Below are 18,567 nucleotides of genomic sequence, written 5' to 3'. Positions count from 1 at the left end.
TTTTAGAGACAGGGTTTCTCTGTGTAACAGCCCTAGCTGTTATGGAACTAGCTCTGTAGACCAAGCTGGCCTTGAACTCACAGAGATCTGTCTGCCTCTGCCTCCCGAGTGCTGGGACTAAAGGGCTACACCACTACCACCCAGCTTGTTTGTTTGTTTCTTTTACACAGGACCCCATAGAGTCCAGACTGGCCTTTTGTATAGCTCAGGATAATCTTGAAATTCTGACCCTCCTGCCTCTACCTCCTAAGTGCTGGGACTAAATGTATGCACTACCACACCCAGCTATTATTTTTATGTATTTTATTGTTTGTATTGTTTACTGTTGTAATTTAGGGCTTTCCAATATTAGTTGTTTGGTAAATGCCCAAAGGTCATTATGTAGTTGAAGAACGAATATTGAAACTTAGAGTTTTGATTATATTTGTGATGAGCCAAGCCATGAAATTCTTACTTCTACTGTGTCCTTGCAAATATTTTGGGCTGAAGAGTTTAAATCTGCTTACTGGTTCTCCATTTCTACCTAAACCATATGTTTTTTTCTAGAATGTATGTATTTTGGGGTAGTGGAAGAGATAAAATTACTCTTGTATGATTAATGGATGCACACTAAGAATATTGTTTTTAGATTCTTCATTTGGAAAATACTTTATTTTCAGTTGAAATGGAGGTGAAGTATATCTTACCACAAGTAACTTTTGATTCCTGTTAATGATTGCAAGATGATATAGGATGATAGACAATTACCCATATTTGTACATCTCAGGTACATTACAAAATCTTCATGAATTAGCTGCTGAAGCATTAGTTGCCAAGAATAAACTTTATTCTTGCATCCTGAAAGCACACGAGTAGAACCTGCTTTGGGAAAGAGTACTAACTTCCTTTTCACTTAAATTCCAATGTAAGACGAGTAGTCATTCCGAGGAAAGTGAGTGCTTAAGTCATAAGTAACATTTCTCTCACGTGTGATCTCTGTTGAGCTTTCATTCACAGTAAATGCCTCTGCACGGTTTTCCTTGGTGTACTGTGTCTACCTGTCATTCTCTCCGAACAGAGCTTCCTCAACAATTTCCAAACTGCCAAAGAAGCCTTGAGTACAGCCACTGTCCAGGCTGCAGAAAGAGCTGCATCCAGCGTGAAGGACCTGGCGCAGAAGAGCTTCCGGCTTCTGATGGACATCAATCTGAAAGCGCCTGTCATTACTATTCCCCAGTCTTCTGTGTCTCCTAATGCCGTCATAGCAGATCTTGGCTTGATCAGGGTTGAGAACAAGTTTAGCTTGGTTCCTGTGGAGCACTACTCGCTTCCCCCAGTGGCTGAGAATATGAGCATCCAGCTTACTCAGCTGAAACTCTCCAGGTTTGTGTGTGTCGTCTAGCTGTTTATTACTTTCTGTTCATTTCCAAAAATTTGTTTTCACCTGCAGTAATTACTATGATAATTCGTAATCCTCATTCTGTATTTATTACAATTAGGAAACTGACTGCTGCTTTCTGACCGGTAGTTAATAGTAGTATGCTTTGGAGGGCCTGTGTTTTGTCTTAATAATTTTATAGTATTTTTTCCATTCTTTAAAAATGATTATAAAATTAAAATTTCCTAATGAGGAAGGGACAGGGCACATGCCTTTAGATCCACCAATTCAGGATGCTGAGCTGGGAGAGTCATGAGCTCACAAGTCTGAGACGAATTTAGGAAACACAGTGAGACCCTATCTCAAAATAGAAAAAGAGCTCTATACTTAGTAAACATTTGTTTTGTTTTCCTTAATTCTACATAGCTATTTATTTTTCTGTGTGATAGAGAGGCCTTCCTGAATTGTAGTGTGATTTAAGATGTTCATTCCCAAACCTTGTTAGGCTTAGGAGTTTCCAGTGAGGCCTCCAAGAGTCCTTAAATCAAAGCATGAAAACCTTGCCTCTGTTGGACAGCAGTACTTACTCGGTTGTGTAAATGGTTGTTGGCAGACAAACTAGAAATGGCTGTTGCTCTGTCTTCATTAACTTGTAGGTTTGGTATGTTTTTCTTCATTGGAGAAATAATGCCACCTTAAGGCTAAATACACAGTGACTTCCTTAATTATCTGGTTTTGGAAAGGTGTGGCCTTTGCTTACACAGCATTGGACTAGTGTCCTGTCATACAGTCCTGGTAACAGTAGACACATTTGTTAGACCTGAGTCCAAGTTTATCTGAGTTTATTGTTTCAGATGGCTATGCATATGAACCTGATTTACTCTTGATGGGTTGATGTCTGAAAAGAATCATGTTCTAAAATAATCCTGATTGCAGCTTTTGAGCATTTAGGAAACATACAAAATATGTCTGTCTTCATTTTAAGATATAAACTTAAAAATACGTGGCTATTTATAAGAAATCCTTGTTATTCTTTCAGAACTGTTTTACAGTTTGACTCGCTCCAGCCTGACATTGAAATCTTAGAACCAGTGAACATGCTTTTATCCATACAGCGGAATTTGTCAGCAGCATGGTACACACAGATTCCAGGCATGGAGATCAAAGGAAAGCTTAAGCCTATGCAGGTGAGTGTGTAAACTACAGAAAGTGCTGGGTAGGCTTGTCTTGTTCGCAGTGCGGCTGGTGTGTCTGAAAACCAGCAGTGAGGTCTTTGTCCCACACTGTTCTTTATTTCACTGTAGTTAGACATTGGTAAAGCCAGGATGAAACCTGAGATGAGGCCTGTGTGGATCTACTGAAAATATATATTTTTTGAATTGGAAAGTTTGATTAAACTCTGTATATGTATGTATATATGTACACATGTACCTACCTACCTACCTACCTACCTACCTACCTACCTACAGTGTTCTGCCTGCATGTAAACTGCAGGCCAGAAGAGGGCACCAGATCTTATTACAGATGGTTGTAAGCCACCATGTGGTTGCTAGGAATTGAACTCAGGACCTGTGGAAGAGCAGCCAGTGTTTTTAACCGCTGAGCTGAGCCATATCTCCAGCCCCGTTTAAATCTGTAATGTAGTAAAATTGTCAGAGTATTCAAATTGATGCTCAGATACTACATTCAAAACAAAAGTATTCTATGTTTTATTCATGCATGATTTGTATGTATTGGGGTACAATAGTTTGACTAGTATTGTACTGTATAGGGGAGTGGCCCTCTTTTCTTTAGAAATAGTTACTTGAATACGCATGTGCCTTTATTTGGGAGGCAGCAGTATTTTCAGTAGCATAGTTTAGGTCTGTCTAGGGTTTTGAGGTCAAGGGTCAAACCAGGAAGGATATCAGTGAATGAACCTAGTAACATGTTTCCAGGACATCACTTCAAAAGTTAGAAACTGTGGGGCCAGAGGTGTGGAAGGCCACCTAGTAGATGAGCAGTTTCTCAAGTTAGCTGCTGCCCAGGCAGGTCTGATATCTTGGCTGACATCACAAGTAAGAAGTTTTAAAGTTGATATCATACCTGTTACCAGAAAACTGGGGCTTAGAGTAAGCAAAACATCCTTATTACCTGGTGCTTCATGTTCCCCCATCATCGTATAGGCAGGAAGCTAGACAGTGCTTGAAGAAGGTGCATGCATGTGTTTTGCATGCGGTTAAATGCAAATGCTTAAACAACTCATGCACAAGTGCTTATACAAGCGTTGAGGACTGCTGTGTGTGCTGGGGAGGGGGGGCTGAACAAGGAGAAAACGAGTAGCTTCTAAGCAAAGCCTGAGCTAATGGGTCTTACTAACCTGGGGCAGTTTCCTTCAGCCGGCTGCTCCATGTCATTCAGCTCTCCACCATAAAGATGCTATATTATTCATGTCCTAAAGATAAAAAAGACTTGCATTAGAGAAGCTGAGAAACTTGGCTCACACACAGCTTAAAGGCATAGAGCTAGTTCAGATCTGTCTCAAGAGCTGTTTAGTCTTTTTCTCTCACAGTCCCTTTTATAAAGGTAAAAAGGGAGATGCTGCTTTCCTGGTATGCATGATGTCTTAGAAAGTTCTTGGTAGTTGGATTAGCTATTGTTGCAAGAGGTGGCATTTTTGCTAAGCTACCAGATGTTTGTGTATGTCCATTTGTGTCTGTAGTGAGAACAGAGCTCCAGAGCAAGAGAACAGGTCAGTTCCGGCAGAGACTGGAAGCTGAACATGTCCCTGTGTTGGACTTGGAGGGAAACAAGTGATAGCAAATGAGCTGGTGCTGGATGAGATGCAGGAGAGGTGGAGTGGAGCCTGGAGCGAGGCCTAGGAAGAGGGTGGTGTGGTCCCAGGGCAGGCAGGAAGGGCACTGGGTTCCAAGGGTCTGGCTGCACTGGGGGTTTGTGTCATCCTAGATGAGACAAAATGTTTCTCTACACTCAGCACATGTGTTTCCTGTCTCTCAAGTAGATGAATCAATCATTCATTCATGAGGCTATAAAGGCATAAATTTTTTTCTTACGTCATGTAAACAAATTATTAATGGTTTTCAGGTTGCTCTCAGTCAAGATGACTTGACAGTTTTAATGAAAATTTTGCTGGAAAACCTTGGGGAAGCTTCTTCACAGCCAAGCCCTACGCAGTCTGCACAGGAGGCTGCAAGAGTGAAAAGAGATACTCGGAGTGGGCCTGACTACCTTAAAGGTAAAAGCCAATGAAGAGTTTTGTGTTGGTATTGAAAAATTAACAACATCATACACTGTTCTCTGTTGGCTGTGTAGCACAGTGTAGCACAGTGTTGTGAAAAGATTCAGTATTCTTAGTGTTTACTGTGGAAGGTCCGCTGGAGTTGGGGCTCTTATTGAAGCTTCCAAGGGAGGTGTGTGCATTGTCTACGACAAGGGGAGAGTCTCTTGTTCTTGCCTCCACAGTGAGTATTTGTTCTTAGCTTGTGGAAGCTAAATTTGCTGAATTCACTGGGCACTGAGGTGGTCCCTACGCGAGAGAAAACGCAAAGCAGGCAGGTAGTGTGGTAAGATGTGAGAATAATTCAGAGAGAAAAGAGCCTTGGTGTGTCGACTGACCCCTGAGGAAGGAAGGTATTCTCTTACAGTAAGAGCTTTACACCTGGCTTTAGTGGAGAAGGATGCTTCGAAATGTGACAGGAAATTTCTAGGTTATTAAAATTAAAGCTTTTAAGAGCACTGTGGCCCTTTAAATTCAGCCATTTTAAGTGGTGCCATCACCAGTTATTTTGCTCTTTTCTAATCGTTCTTGAGGAAGTCTCTCGCTTTGCAGGCCAGTCCCGGGGTGGTGGAGTTACAGGTGTGCCCCACTCTACCCTGCTGTGCACTGTCCATTGTTTGGAGTCATTGATATGGAGAGCAGGTGGTTTTACGAGACGGACAACTGAAGCAAGATGAAGCACCCTTTGCCCCCACGAGCCTCTCCAGAGTGTGCCTTGATCTTTACTGACGAAGCTGCCATTAGTAATTGCTGTCATGGTGCCAGCGTTACCTCCATAATTAGGCTGGGCATGTTCTGGGATTCTCAGAGTGTGGGAGAGAGGTTTCTGGTTTAAATAGCTGAGGCCAGGGTCATCCTTTGAATTTGGGTTTGCCTCGGGCGTAGACAAATGCTGGATAAGTAGGCTGTTGTTAATAGGACACTGGAGATGAACAAACGTGGGTGATAAATGATCTCGTTAAGTTTGGCTGTGATCAGATTTGTGTTTCTGGTTCTCATTTTATGGTTATTTGTTCAGATGCAAACTGCAAAATACAGTGGCGGAATAGAAATTATTTTCTGTAAACACAGAGCCAAAGCCTGAGGGTTTTCCTGCCTGGCAGAGTCTTGATTTTCTAGTAATTTTCCTAAAGAAGGACCCCGGGTCTCCAAAAGGTTGTAGACTTGTTTTATCTGTTCTGCATATCCTGTCTGTCTAAGGACGGGAAGGAAATGAATTACTTCTGGAGTCCCTTCATGTCAGCATTGCGAGGCTTCCCCATCATGGTGCGCTTCCGCTGTGCTAGTGAGCAAGTCTAAGATGCATCAAAGGTCATACAAAGCGTTCTTGGCCAGCGGAAGATCTTTTGGCAGCTCCCCAGTCTAGGCAGTGTTTGATGTCACTGTGCATTCGGTTTAATACCAACTAGTTAGGAAAAACGTGCTGTGGCAACAACAAACTGCAGTAGCAAGCCTTACTTTGAAGGGATGTGTCAAAGAGTTGTCTTGATATTATTTAAAGATCATTTTTTCCTATAAGCTACCTCTGCCATTTTGACCTTTATTAACTATATAGGGATCAGTAATTGCCATTTTTATTAATTGTCTAGTGAGTTATTTAAATATGATAGAAAGTATGATGTAAATTTAGAATAATAATTTATCTTCCAGCTTTAAAATGTTTAAAACAATGTAGCCACCTAAGAGCCGTGTGTTTTCTTATTTCTGCTTGAACCATCAGAACAAGATTTGACAGACCCAAAGGCCCCTGTGGATCAGACTGTCACCCTTCAGTTTGGCTTTCACTTTGACTCTCTGTCCATTATCCTTTACAACAATGACAGCCACCAGGTAAGTGTGTGTGTGTGTATTGTTGTTGTTGCCAGAGATGACTCCTTTGCTCTTGAGAGTAATCAGTTTTTGTATGTTGTTAAAACTTTTTGTTTTAACTATTAATAAAATTTAGTGTATCTACAATTCCTGTTTGACCTGAAAATGTACGTGGTTCATATGCTCAGCCTTTCCCCTAGGTTTCCAATCTTACCAGACCAGGAAAGGTGTTCAGGGTTTCTCTCTTTCCAGAAAGACAGTACCAAAATGCATTTATCCATCACTAAGAGGAGTTTTCCATATGAGTGTCTGGCCATATGTTCAATTTTATACATAGTAGTCATCACTATTTAGGAAGAATAATACTGTCTTTGGGGTCTTTCACGATTATGTCCAGTCAGTAATAGATAAGTATGCATATAATAGGTCAGCAGTACTTTAGAAAGCCATTTTGTAATGCATAGTATCTTGTAATAAATATTTTATAAGTTAGTTATGTCATATGTTAATGCCCATAACATGTCATATAATGCCCACAGTCCATTTTTATTGTAGAGTTTATATCTGTGTTCATATGCATTTCACATGCTATTTGCACTTTTTGTTTTCTGGATGTTATACAGTGTTCATACATTTCTCCAGTTGAGCTTTGTGATAACATCTGTTGTTTGTGCAACCAACTGCCTAAAGTTCTAGTGCTTGGCGTTCGTGCAAACCTCAGCAAATGCCTTTACTGAAAGTGCAAGTTCCGCACACTCCTTATCTCACCTACAGACAGCCATCTGTTGATCTCCAGCCTTCCAACGCTGCTGCTGTCTTTGGCTTCTTTCTTCAACCTTACTCTTTAGACACTGTGTCTTGTCACCTTTCTTTGGGTGCATATCTTCATTTCCCTTAAACTTTCCCCCTGTAATTTCCCACTGTTTTATATGAGACTCTTCTTAGTTCATGCTTGTAGTACAGTGGCTTCCTTTGTCTGTACTAGACAGTGGCACAGCTTATGTCCTTAGTAATTCTTGTAGATCCACTTGGAGGTATTTATTTAGAAACATTCACCGTAACAGTACACGAGCCTTGCCTCCTCTCAAAACCACCCCTCCAGACCATCTGCATCAGGGATTGTTTGGAAATGTCTGTGTATTACAGTTCATGTCTGTCAATAGTTATACAGTTTGTAGAGTATGTCTGTGTGTATAAGATAGATGCATTGTCTTTGCCAATAATGCTATCATTCTCACCTCCTTGCGGTCACTGTACTGTCTGAAGTTAGTGAGTATGTTGAGTACTGACCAGTGTGCCAAGGGGACACGCAGATACCTTAGTGCAGCCATGTACTCACCTGTGTTTGTGGTACTCAGTTCCATGTGTGTGACTCAGCACTTAGAAACGCTGTGAGGTGGTTTGCATTTAAGCTCTGAATTAAGGAATGCACTTAGATATACTTGGGTAATATTTAAAGATCATGTATTCCTTTGCTTGAAAAATGTACTACAGGAGTCCAGACTCTCATTCCATAATGACAGTTTCCGTCTTGGTGAGCTCAGACTACACCTGATGGCTTCTGCAGGGAAGATGTTCAAGGATGGGTCTATGGATGTCAGCCTTAAACTGAAGACATGCACTCTTGATGATCTCCGAGAAGGAATTGAGAGAGCAACATCCAGGTTTGTGAAATCAGGGTTTGTGCGCAGGGTTTCAGGTGGATGTCAGCCTGCCATTGCGAGGTGTGGATCCTTAGCGGAGTCTATCCTTTGGTCTTATTTTCAGAATTGAGCTGCGAGGAGACATAATGGTGCTCTCTGCTTCAAACTTTAAATGAGAGGGGGATTTATTAGTAAAGCCAAGTGCCATTTTAACAATGAGAGCTAGAAAATTAAAGAGTTTTAATGAGTTGGTAATGTATTTTTCCAGGTTATTGCCAGTAGGCAGAACTATTATTATTATTTAGAATCCTTAAATTTGTACATCGTTCTTTTTCCTTGTTTACTTTGTCTTTTAAACCAATTCTACAGAATTTCTTCCAGTTTCAGTAGGAATATACACTGTAGCTTCATCATGTTATCAACCCATATTGAAAGATTAGCTTATGCCAGTCTGGTATGAAGTGTGTAACCTAAATAGTTTAATTGTGTTTTTACTACTTTCTCATGGAATGAGATGTGTCATATTTTGTACTTTTTGTGCAAAAGACTATGTTGCTATTTAAACTTGGACAAGATTGTCTATTTCCTGGATTCTGCTGAACCCTGTGACTTTCAGAAAAATGAACAAGCAAGGAAAGTTTGCTCTCATGTAACCCGCTTTTCTAATTACAGATTTCATGGCCAGGATAGCTGTCCACAAATCTTTAGGCAATAGTGTTGGGTTGATTGATGAAATCATCTTTAGTAGCCTTAATCTCTTCAGCATGAGGAACCATAGATACTGATAAACACTTGTTAATTTGGGTTGCACTGAGCACTATGGGAATAAATCTGATCTCTTTCACACACATGAGGGTGTATGGGAATCATCATTTTAGATTTTGGTAAACACTTGTTGATTTGAGTTGCACTGAGCACTATGGTAATAAATTTCATACGGTAATCAAATTATATAGATAAATTATTTCAGGGAAATTTTATTTAGTAGAATCAAAAGGTTGTGCTGTATTTTGAGGGGACTGCATTCAGATATTGCTGATTGCCCATAATCATTTCTGGCACTCATTGGTTTCTCTAGTATTGCATTATAATTACAGAATATCCCATAATTGTTTAATCACTTGAATCTTTCTTTGGAGATTAGGCAGCCATGTCTTGGTTGCTAATTGGGTGATTATATTCCAATTAACATCGTTCTTTTTCTATTCAGATTAGAAACTGAAGGGTGAAAGAGAGATGATTAAAATGCAAGGGAACATTTTCATCCCTTTGTTATCTGAGCAGGAGAGAAGGAGTAAAATAATGAATGGTGTGTTTGTTTTTCAGGATGATTGACAAAAAGAACGACCAAGATAGCAATAGTTCTATGGTTGATGTAAGTTATAGACAAGATAAAAATGGAAGTCAGATCAATGCTGTTCTCGACAAGTTGTACGTGTGTGCCAGTGTGGAGTTCCTGATGACCGTGGCAGATTTCTTCATCAAAGCTATGCCTCAGAGTCCAGAAGACATAGCAAAAGAAATACAGATTCCATCAAGACAGACAGCCGTGGGGAGAGTCAAGACAGAGAAAGGTTAGGAGAAGTTACCTATCTGTCTTGCATGAAGATGTCTGTATTCTAACAAAAATTAGAAACAGAACCCAGAGGTGGAGAATTTGAGAAAGTAAAATTAGGCTTGTAGATTTAAGCACATTCTTTGTAACACTCCAGTAAGTAAATGTTTTTAAATGACGTAAAATAGGGAGTTAACCAGTTAGTGGCTGCCTGTTTTATAAACGGGAGTCATTTATTCAAACATCCTAGTGCATTGGAGGGCAACAGAAAAGCTAGAAAGAGGAGGTGGGAACAGGAGAGGACTCAACGTGACTGACCCAGAACCCCCTTTGGTCCCTTAAATGTCGAGGAAGACTGCGAATTCCTGGTGTAGAATGGTGGAAATCATTTTCCACTTGGTAGTTTTTATATTCTGGCTTTATCAAGTATATTGTTGATTTCCTGTGTTGAATTTAAGGTTGTTTTAAGGTTAGATGGGTTTGATTTCTTTTTCTTTAATGTAAAACCTGGGAAAGTCTCAAAGAGAGCTTGTATTGGCAAGATTGGAACATGGCTTTTCCATTTTTTTCCGTTTTTAATAGTGGTCATGCCTGATAATGCCATGTTTACTTCTGTAAGTTTGTACTGTGGGTCACATGGCATGGAGAGTGGTGTTTTTGATGAAACCGAAGTGAACTAGTGACAGTGGTTAATCTCCGTCATCCGAGTCTTTTCCTGACAGCTCTGTTTTCTGCTCCTTGCCCCTGAAGCTGTACTTACCACATTTTGTGTTTGTTTATATGTGCATACATCTGCATTCCATCACTAGGAACCTCCTAAATCATGCCATTTATAAGTGCTCCAGTAGCAATGACCATCTTTGGCTAGACTTCTAATTGCATTTATTTATTTATTTATTCATATTATAGATAACATAATATATATGTATATATTCATATTCGGCAATTGATAGATGGTGTGTTGTGAAGGTTTACATTAAAATTTTTCTGTCCCTGATGTTTCTTCAGATGATTCTGTAAGACCAAATATGACCTTGAAGGCCATGATCACGGACCCAGAAGTGGTGTTTGTTGCCAACCTGACAAGGGCGGACGCTCCTGCTCTGACAGCCTCATTCCAGTGTAACCTCTCCCTGTCAACGTCCAAACTCGAGCAGATGATGGAAGCTTCTGTGAGAGATCTGAAAGTGCTTGCCTGCCCCTTCCTGAGAGAAAGGAGAGGGAAGAACATCACCACGGTGAGGAAGACTGTAGACAGTTGTGGTGAAGCTAGTGACAGAGTGTAATTCTAGACTCTGCTAGGGAGTGCTTGGCTGAACATCACAGACTTGGGCTTTACGGATCTGGCCTTGACGTGGAAAATGTTAGGAGGCTCAGTGATTGCCATGGTGACAGAAGTCGGGGTGCCTCCAGGCGAACTCTTTTGATCGTTGCATTTCTCTGGGATAGGTTTTGAATTTTATGAGGACCCAGTGTTTTTTTCCTCACCTTTCTATTTGTTCTTTGTAGTACAAGCAATGAGTGAATGAGAAAATAAATGTAGTATGAAAAAAAAATTGTAATTGGAGTCGTGTGACTAAAAGAGAGTGTTGTATTCTGTTGTTAAAAGTTAATTTAAATTCTGATTTATGTTATTTTTGAAATTTGTGATCTTAGCTTCGTTAGCTTACTTATACCAATTATTTTTAGTGCCATGTCTGTAACTTTATGGTAAGAGAATCTTATATTGCTTGGCCCACTTGCAGCATTGTTTTCGATTTGGGGCTTTTGAAGGTATGTTATCAGCACAGAGAAGTGAAGCCTAAGCTTCCACGCTTGATCATGAATTATTCTTTGACATATGGTCTTTTACATGTCACAGAGAACTAATAGTAGTCACTTCACTGAAGACAGGTTCTCATTAAAAACCACCATAGATATGCCATTGCCATGGCCTCATTTATTAAGAGACAAAGTTACTTTGTATCTTTAATGATATATGTAGGATTCTAGTTTTCATAGTTCAGTCCTCAAGTTTGAAGACTTGAGATCTGTCCTCAGAAGGACCATCTGTGGTATTCACAACCCGTTAGTCTTAATGAAACATCATGTACTCAGAGCACCCTAGGTGTTAGCTCGTGTTTATAGTTACCTCAAAAGCGCATTTTATGTAGGGCATCATAAATGATAAAGAAGATGTTTTATTGAGAAGGGAATACTTTGGAATAGAGTCCTTGAATTGTGCCAGCTTTGATTTGGTATAGAAGAGCGTCTCTAAGAGGGGCAGCTAATGTGCCTTTGCTTGCTGTAGAGCTGGGCTTGTACTAAAGTTCTTATAACTGTATGGTCCATAATGGATGCATTACTAGGGGAATGTGACTTTCCTTTTTTTGTTTCTAGGTGTTACAGCCCTGCTCTTTATTTATGGAAAAGTGCACATGGGCTTCAGGGAAACAGAACATAAATGTCATGGTTAAAGAGTTTGTAATTAAGGTTGGTGCCTCTCATACATATTCTTTCACTGGAGGTTCATTTTTACTTTCACACAGTATTGATATTTTTAGTGCTTTGCAACCATATCTTTTGGTGTCTCACAACCCTGGCATTATTGCTGGGCACTTAATTGGTAATCAAGATAACTCTGTAATTCAAACATCTTTTCTATAATATGCATGCTTATTTGTGCTGTTTTGGAAAGAATATTTTCTCAAATAACTTTATAAACATTTTTGTTTTATTTACTACTGTGCCTGTGTGTATATACACATATACATGCATTCTATGGTACCATGTAGAGGTCATAGGACAAATTTCTGGAGTCAGTTCTTTCCTTCTGTGTCTCCTAGGAATTGAACTTGGGTCGACAGGCTTGCATGGCTAGACTTAACCCATTGAGCTATATTATCTGCCCATAGTAATGCCTTTTATCTGTAAATGATGAGAGTCTCTCTCTTTTTTTCTATTTATTGCATGTGTTTGTTGGGCAGGTTAAGTAGGTGTGGAGAACAGAGATGGATGGGAAAAGAAGGGAAGAAAGGTCGGTGAGGTGAAGTTGAGATTACTTTATTTGTAGTTACTTGTTTGATTTTTATTTGCTATTTATTTTGATTCAGCTTAATAATTTATGTGGTTAAATATTCTGTGTGTCTTTACAAATATGTACAGTGGCAGATATATACCTGAGATGAATTATTAAGATTTATTGTGTTTTAAACCCTATGTAATGTATTGCAAAGGAAAAACAAACCTCAATATTTTCTAATAGCATTCAGATTCTGTTTTCCCATCTTCTTATGTCTCCCTCGGTGTGGTGTGTGCATGGTGAATCAGAGGTTGGCCTTTGGTGTCTACCTCTATTTCTCTCCACCCTATTGTTTTTAGACAGGGTCTTTTATTTAATCTGGAGCCCAGTGGTTGGCTGTACTGGCCGTTCAGCTAGCTCCCAGGTCCTGACACAGTTGGCTTTTTCTGTGACTGCTGGAGAGCGGAGTCAGGTCCTCATGCTTTAAAGGGGACACTTTACTCAGCAGGCATCTCCCAGCCTGGCCTTTAAGTTCTGAAGCTTGACTTTGTGTCCATTTACAAGTGGGAATAGAGAAGCATTCTGGGTTTTTTCTTTCCAAAGTATGAAAAAAAAAATGAAGGTTTTTTTTTTTTTTTTTTTTTGCCAGTAATGATAGATCAAAGACCAATAATGATTGAACTAAGGCTTAAATTGATTTCATCTGCAGTTTTGTGTAAATGACAGTGTAGTTTTCTTACTTTAAAAAATATTGGATAGGCTTAAATTGTGTTTTGCTAACTGGTAATGAGTTTACCAGCTTAAATACATGGAATGCTAAGTGGAGCAAAACCTTTGAATTTACATGTATTTTTCTAAGCCATTGGGTTAATTGCTGGAATAATATTTCATACCTGTACATATATTTATTTTTGTAGCCCCTGCTGGCTTTTAACTCACTGAGATCTGACTCTGCCACCCAAGTGTTGGTTAGGTTAAAGATGTGTACCACCGCACTCTGTCAAACATTTTTTTTCTTACGTGTGTAAAAATGTCCTGTGTAGGGCATTCATAGTTCATTCCTACAAGAGAGTTAATGACACTCATAGGAGAAAGAAGGAAAACGGTGATCATAGCCTTTTGTGCAGGCAGCACATGCATCCAGGCCAGTGCATACAAAAGCTCTCTGAAAGCTGGCCTTCCTGAACTGAGTCTTCAGAGTCCTTAGAAAGAGATTGAGGAGGAGGAGGAAAAGGCCATCCCTATAGGACTGGCAGTATGTGCAGTGGCAAAGTGTGAAGAAGCTGAACATGGACAGATGGTGTGGTAGAGTGTGAGCCTAGGTCACGTTCATCAGGCCAGGGGAAACAGCGGTCTCAGCTGATAGGTAAAGAAGCAGTGTGTGCTGGAGTCTGCATGTCTGATCAGCCTGTCAGAGAAGTGGGGGTTAGAGAAATGACCCGTAAAGGACTCCTTCTGAGTTATTTACCCCAAGGTGTTTCAAACGCTGGAGACTCCTGGCTAGCCAGTCAAACAGGCACTGCCTCACAAGGCGCTTTTTGTACCCAGCCAAGGAGAGTTTGAATATATTCTGATAGTGCTGGAAGGTTTCCAGGGATTTGAATACAACAATGCTTTGCCTACATTTGGTGTTAAAAACAGTTGTGCTGGTGGCATTTTGGAGGAGGCTGAGGGTGCCGGCTGGATTACAGGTATTACTTGTGTAGCACTGAGGTAGAGATAGGAGTGAGAGTGAGCCAGGGCATTCTCCAATGATGAGCAAGCATCATTAATCCAGGATGGGATGCGAAGGTCTTCAGTCTCAGCCCCCTGCTTCTGCCCTTGATGAGTGAAGTCAGCTAGGAGCAGAGTGGAAAAAGTTGGCTGCATGTGCACATTTTTGTTGTTGTTCATGTATCATTATCTGGTTCTGAATTAGTAGTTTCCACTTTGGGTTTGACTGTTGATATAACATGAACTATTTAATTCCCAACGACCTGAGCTGAGACTCTTATACAGTTAGTTGAATTCCCGTTTTCTTACTTTCCTTTGTTCAGAACTTAATATATTTAAATTTAAGTTACTTGCTTTTTGACTTTTGAAACCATGTATTTTAATTTTCATTTGGGAGGGAATCTATTCTGAATATATTTATGCTTTCCTTTTTAAAGATCTCGCCTATAATCCTTAATACTGTGATGACCATCCTGGCTGCCATGTCTCCAAAAGCCAAAGAAGACGACTCGAAAGACACTGCTAAGGAGATGGACAATCTCTGGGCCATCAAATCTGTTACTGATTGCAACTCTTGGTTTCTTGGTGTTGACACGGCAACAGAAGTCACAGAAAATTTCAGAGACTTTGAACATCCGCTGATAGAGGAAAACTGTGTGGTTGCTGTGGAGTCAGTTCAGGTCACCCTAGAATGTGGCCTCGGGCATCGCACCATGCCCCTGTTACTGGCAGAGTCTAAGTTTTCTGGAAATATTAAAAACTGGACTTCTTTAATGGCTGCTGCTGCTGACATGACGTTAGAGGTACGGCCTCATGGGCACCTCCAGAGCATAGCTGGAAAGCACCATTGCAGATGTCAGAGAGACAGCTGCAGCAAGTCTCCATGCGAATAGCTAGCTTAGTCTAATGTTTAATGCCATGGTGTAGTATTACATGTTATAATTATTCCTAGAGAATATCTTGCTAAGTAGTTTATTGACAGTAGAGCAATAGAAAGGGGGAAACTACATTGTATTTTGTGTGTGTTTCTTTAGGTGGGATTTTAAAATGGCTTTTGATATAAAACAGTAGCTTAGTATGCTTTTTCTACTGATTACATGATTATATGATTAATGCTGAACAACCAAGTAATTGAAATTCTGCACCTTTTCAGGTTCACTATTATAACGAAATCCATGCTGTCTGGGAGCCACTGATTGAAAGAGTGGAGGGGAAAACACCATGGAGCTTAAAGCTTAATGTAAGGAAGCCAGTGCTTTGCTCAGCGTGATACCAAGTGTCGTCCTTAGGTGTTAGTTCAGGATTTCCAAGATTTGGTCCAGGGTCTGTGAAACCCCTTAAAACGTTCATGAGGCAATAACTCCTTTCACAGCAATAATGAAACATCATATATAATTCTTATTCCTGTTTTCTCATGAAATACAGTACAGCTTTTGAGAGACTGATTACGGAAGTTCAGCTGAATGTGTAGCAGAACTGAGAATTCATGCTTTACTGCAGGCATTCAAGACACTTGTCAAAGTCTGTCTTCATGTTTACGTGAAGAGATACATGTTTACATGTAAGAGATACAAGGGATAGCTCTCCCACTCTTAGGACCACAGGACCAGCTCTCCCACCTGTCATAGGCCATGTTGTCACCAGACAAATGAGAAATGGGGAGAGCTCTCCCATGTTCACAACTTCAAGACTGGCTCACTGACACCAGAGCTAACGGAGAGGACTCAGTTGTGCTGCCCTGGCAAGGTGCAGGGCCTGCTCTCCCTAATGTTGCGGCTGGTAAGGGTCCAGGACAGTTCTCTTATGACCACAGGGCCCAGCCTCGAACCAGACCAATGGCCTCTTACAAGGAAAGATAAATAGACAAAGGGGTTCATGGCATGACTCACTGTATCCAGCTTCCATGATGAGATTTTTAAGTTTTCTCCTTTCTTTCTTTTCTTTTATTATTTTTTCTTTTTAATTTTATTTGAGGGATGTGCAGGGGCAGAGAGTGGATGTGAAGGGACAGGGTAGTGAATGGGATCAAGATACAGAATATGAAAGACAGATAGAATAAGAATAGTTAAAACATACTTTTTATTTTTATATATTAAAAATGTTCTCTCTCAGTTTTAATTTCTAATATAGTATATATTGGTAGATAAAACTCACAAATGGAACCGTTTAAATTTCCAGTGATTTTTTTAGGAATGAGCCTTCCAAATTGAGAATTAATATTATTATAAACTCTGTTTTTGACGTTTATTATTTAACATTTATCCTTTCAGAATCGTTGATCTAAAGTATGTTTTTCTGTGTGTGCAGGAATGTGAGAAGTGTGCTATTAACAGACTGTAGCCGCTCGCCTCGCTGAGGTCACTGATGAAGGAGTCTCACTTCTAGAAACAGTTACAGCAAATTCTTCTTTAGAGATGACCACTCAGTTACCTTGTATTCCTATTCTTTCTGACTAAAGCAGAGGCAGTATCTGGTCTACTTCTCTCTGGCATCATGAGACTGAAAGAATATTTAACACAGGGCTTGAACTACTATTGGAATGAAAATGTGAATGTTAATCTGCAATAAATTTAATCCAAAAGCTTACCGTGTTACTTACCAAAAAAGGTAGTAGGAAAAATCATCTTATTTCCAGATGACACCACTAACCAGAACCAGTTAGACTTTAGAGTCACCTTCAATTGCTAAGGAACTCAGAACCCAGTCATGCATGCTCAGGAGCTAGCTTACCCTGGCAGTGCAAGGAGTCGGAAGGTGTGGCTGAGTCCTCAGGCTTTGTCCTTAGCATCGTACTGAGTGTTTCCTTTCCATGGCCTAAGTGCAGAGAGAAGGCTGCTGATCTTCGCTGAATCACAGAGTTGCTCTTTATGGTTGAAAATGAGATCTTGAGGAGACATATTGTAAACTAACTAGTTCAGCTGAATCCCTCAATGTTGAGCTTTTAAAAGCTACCATTGGCTATTTGACTGATAACTTAAATTCTGCATGGTATTTATCTTCCTAGGTGAAGAAGAACCCGATCCAGGATAAAAGTTTGATGCCGGGAGATGATTTTATTCCTGAGTCACAAATGGCAGTTCATATTTCTTCAGGAGCTACGATGAATATCACAATATCCAAAAGCTGTCTTAATGTTTTCAACAATTTAGCAAAAGTATGTGTGATTCTGATTCGGGACATTTCATATAGGATTTATGAATGAAACATGTATGGAATTTTTTGTCATCTAAATAAGTTTTAAGAAGACATGTAGCCATGGTAAAATGAGTACACTGCTGGCGTCTCACTGTGCTCTGTTCCTTTGCAGGGCTTCTCGGAGGGGGCTGCTTCAACTTTTGACTACTCTCTAAAAGACAGGGCTCCTTTTACAGTCAGGAATGCCCTAGGTGTTCCCATTAAGGTGCAGCCCAATCGTAACCTCAAGGTGATGGGTTCCCCTGATAAGAGTGACATTTATGATGTGGACACTGGTCAGCATTTGGAGCTGGAATATGACAGCCTGGAACCTTCGCGTCAAGGAAAGCTGTCAATTCTGAGCCGGCAGGAGAGTTCCTTCTTCACGCTGACCTTTGGTATGCTGTGCTTCCGTGTCTTCAGAGCATCGCAGGAAATGTGGCTGCTTATTTTTGATAAATTATCCGATACTATTTTGCTGAAGCGGTCCTGTGAAACATTTGGCAGAGGTTGCCGGGTGGTGGTGGTGCACGCCTTTAATCCCAGCACTTGGAAGGCAGAAACAGGCGGATCTCTGTGAGTTTGAGACCAGCCTGGTCTACAAGAGCTAGTTCCAGGACAGACTCCAAAACCACAGAGAAACCCTGTTTTGAAAAACCAAAAAAAAAAAAAAAAAAAAAAAAACCACAAACAAGCAAAAAAAAACATTTGTCAGAGGTTGCAATAAATAGTGGATAATTCATCTCTGGGTTTCCTCTAAACATAAGCTTGACCTTAATTAATAAATACCCATAAACCTTGATTATTACTATGCCCTAAATAATAAGTATTATGTTTCTAAAAGGGCGAGTATTCAGTTCAGGGAGAAAAGTGGTTATAGTAGGAAGTCTAAAGCCTTGATGGTAATGATACCATTACAAAGACAAGGGAATTGTTGTTATCTAGTTGAGAGAATAAAAAAATAGGTTAGATTTTATTTGATTTTAGTATATTTAACTCCTCACTGTAGCAAAAGTTTTATATTGTCTTTTTTTTTTA

General features: G+C 40.0%; 1 protein-coding gene across 3 annotated transcripts in view; it reads left to right on the top strand.

The window, feature by feature from the left end:
• Vps13c (vacuolar protein sorting 13 homolog C) overlaps window positions 1-18,567 on the top strand; it is a 154,390-nt gene that overhangs the window by 89,646 nt on the left and 46,177 nt on the right. For all 3 annotated transcript variants that reach the window (XM_041679334.1, XM_041679335.1, XM_041679336.1), the window contains 12 exons: window positions 1,058-1,362; window positions 2,397-2,544; window positions 4,442-4,592; window positions 6,355-6,464; window positions 7,938-8,107; window positions 9,413-9,660; window positions 10,650-10,879; window positions 12,021-12,113; window positions 14,793-15,158; window positions 15,509-15,595; window positions 17,360-17,509; window positions 17,663-17,927. In XM_041679334.1, coding sequence (XP_041535268.1) covers window positions 1,058-1,362; window positions 2,397-2,544; window positions 4,442-4,592; window positions 6,355-6,464; window positions 7,938-8,107; window positions 9,413-9,660; window positions 10,650-10,879; window positions 12,021-12,113; window positions 14,793-15,158; window positions 15,509-15,595; window positions 17,360-17,509; window positions 17,663-17,927 — 2,323 coding nt within the window. The remainder of the gene's footprint in view (window positions 1-1,057; window positions 1,363-2,396; window positions 2,545-4,441; window positions 4,593-6,354; window positions 6,465-7,937; window positions 8,108-9,412; window positions 9,661-10,649; window positions 10,880-12,020; window positions 12,114-14,792; window positions 15,159-15,508; window positions 15,596-17,359; window positions 17,510-17,662; window positions 17,928-18,567) is intronic.

This window comes from Microtus oregoni, unplaced genomic scaffold, assembly GCF_018167655.1.
Source record: "Microtus oregoni isolate MIOR12 unplaced genomic scaffold, Mior012 000032F_ref0000030, whole genome shotgun sequence".
NCBI classification, from domain to species: Eukaryota; Metazoa; Chordata; class Mammalia; order Rodentia; family Cricetidae; genus Microtus; species Microtus oregoni.
This window is presented reverse-complemented; position numbering and strand designations above follow the sequence as displayed.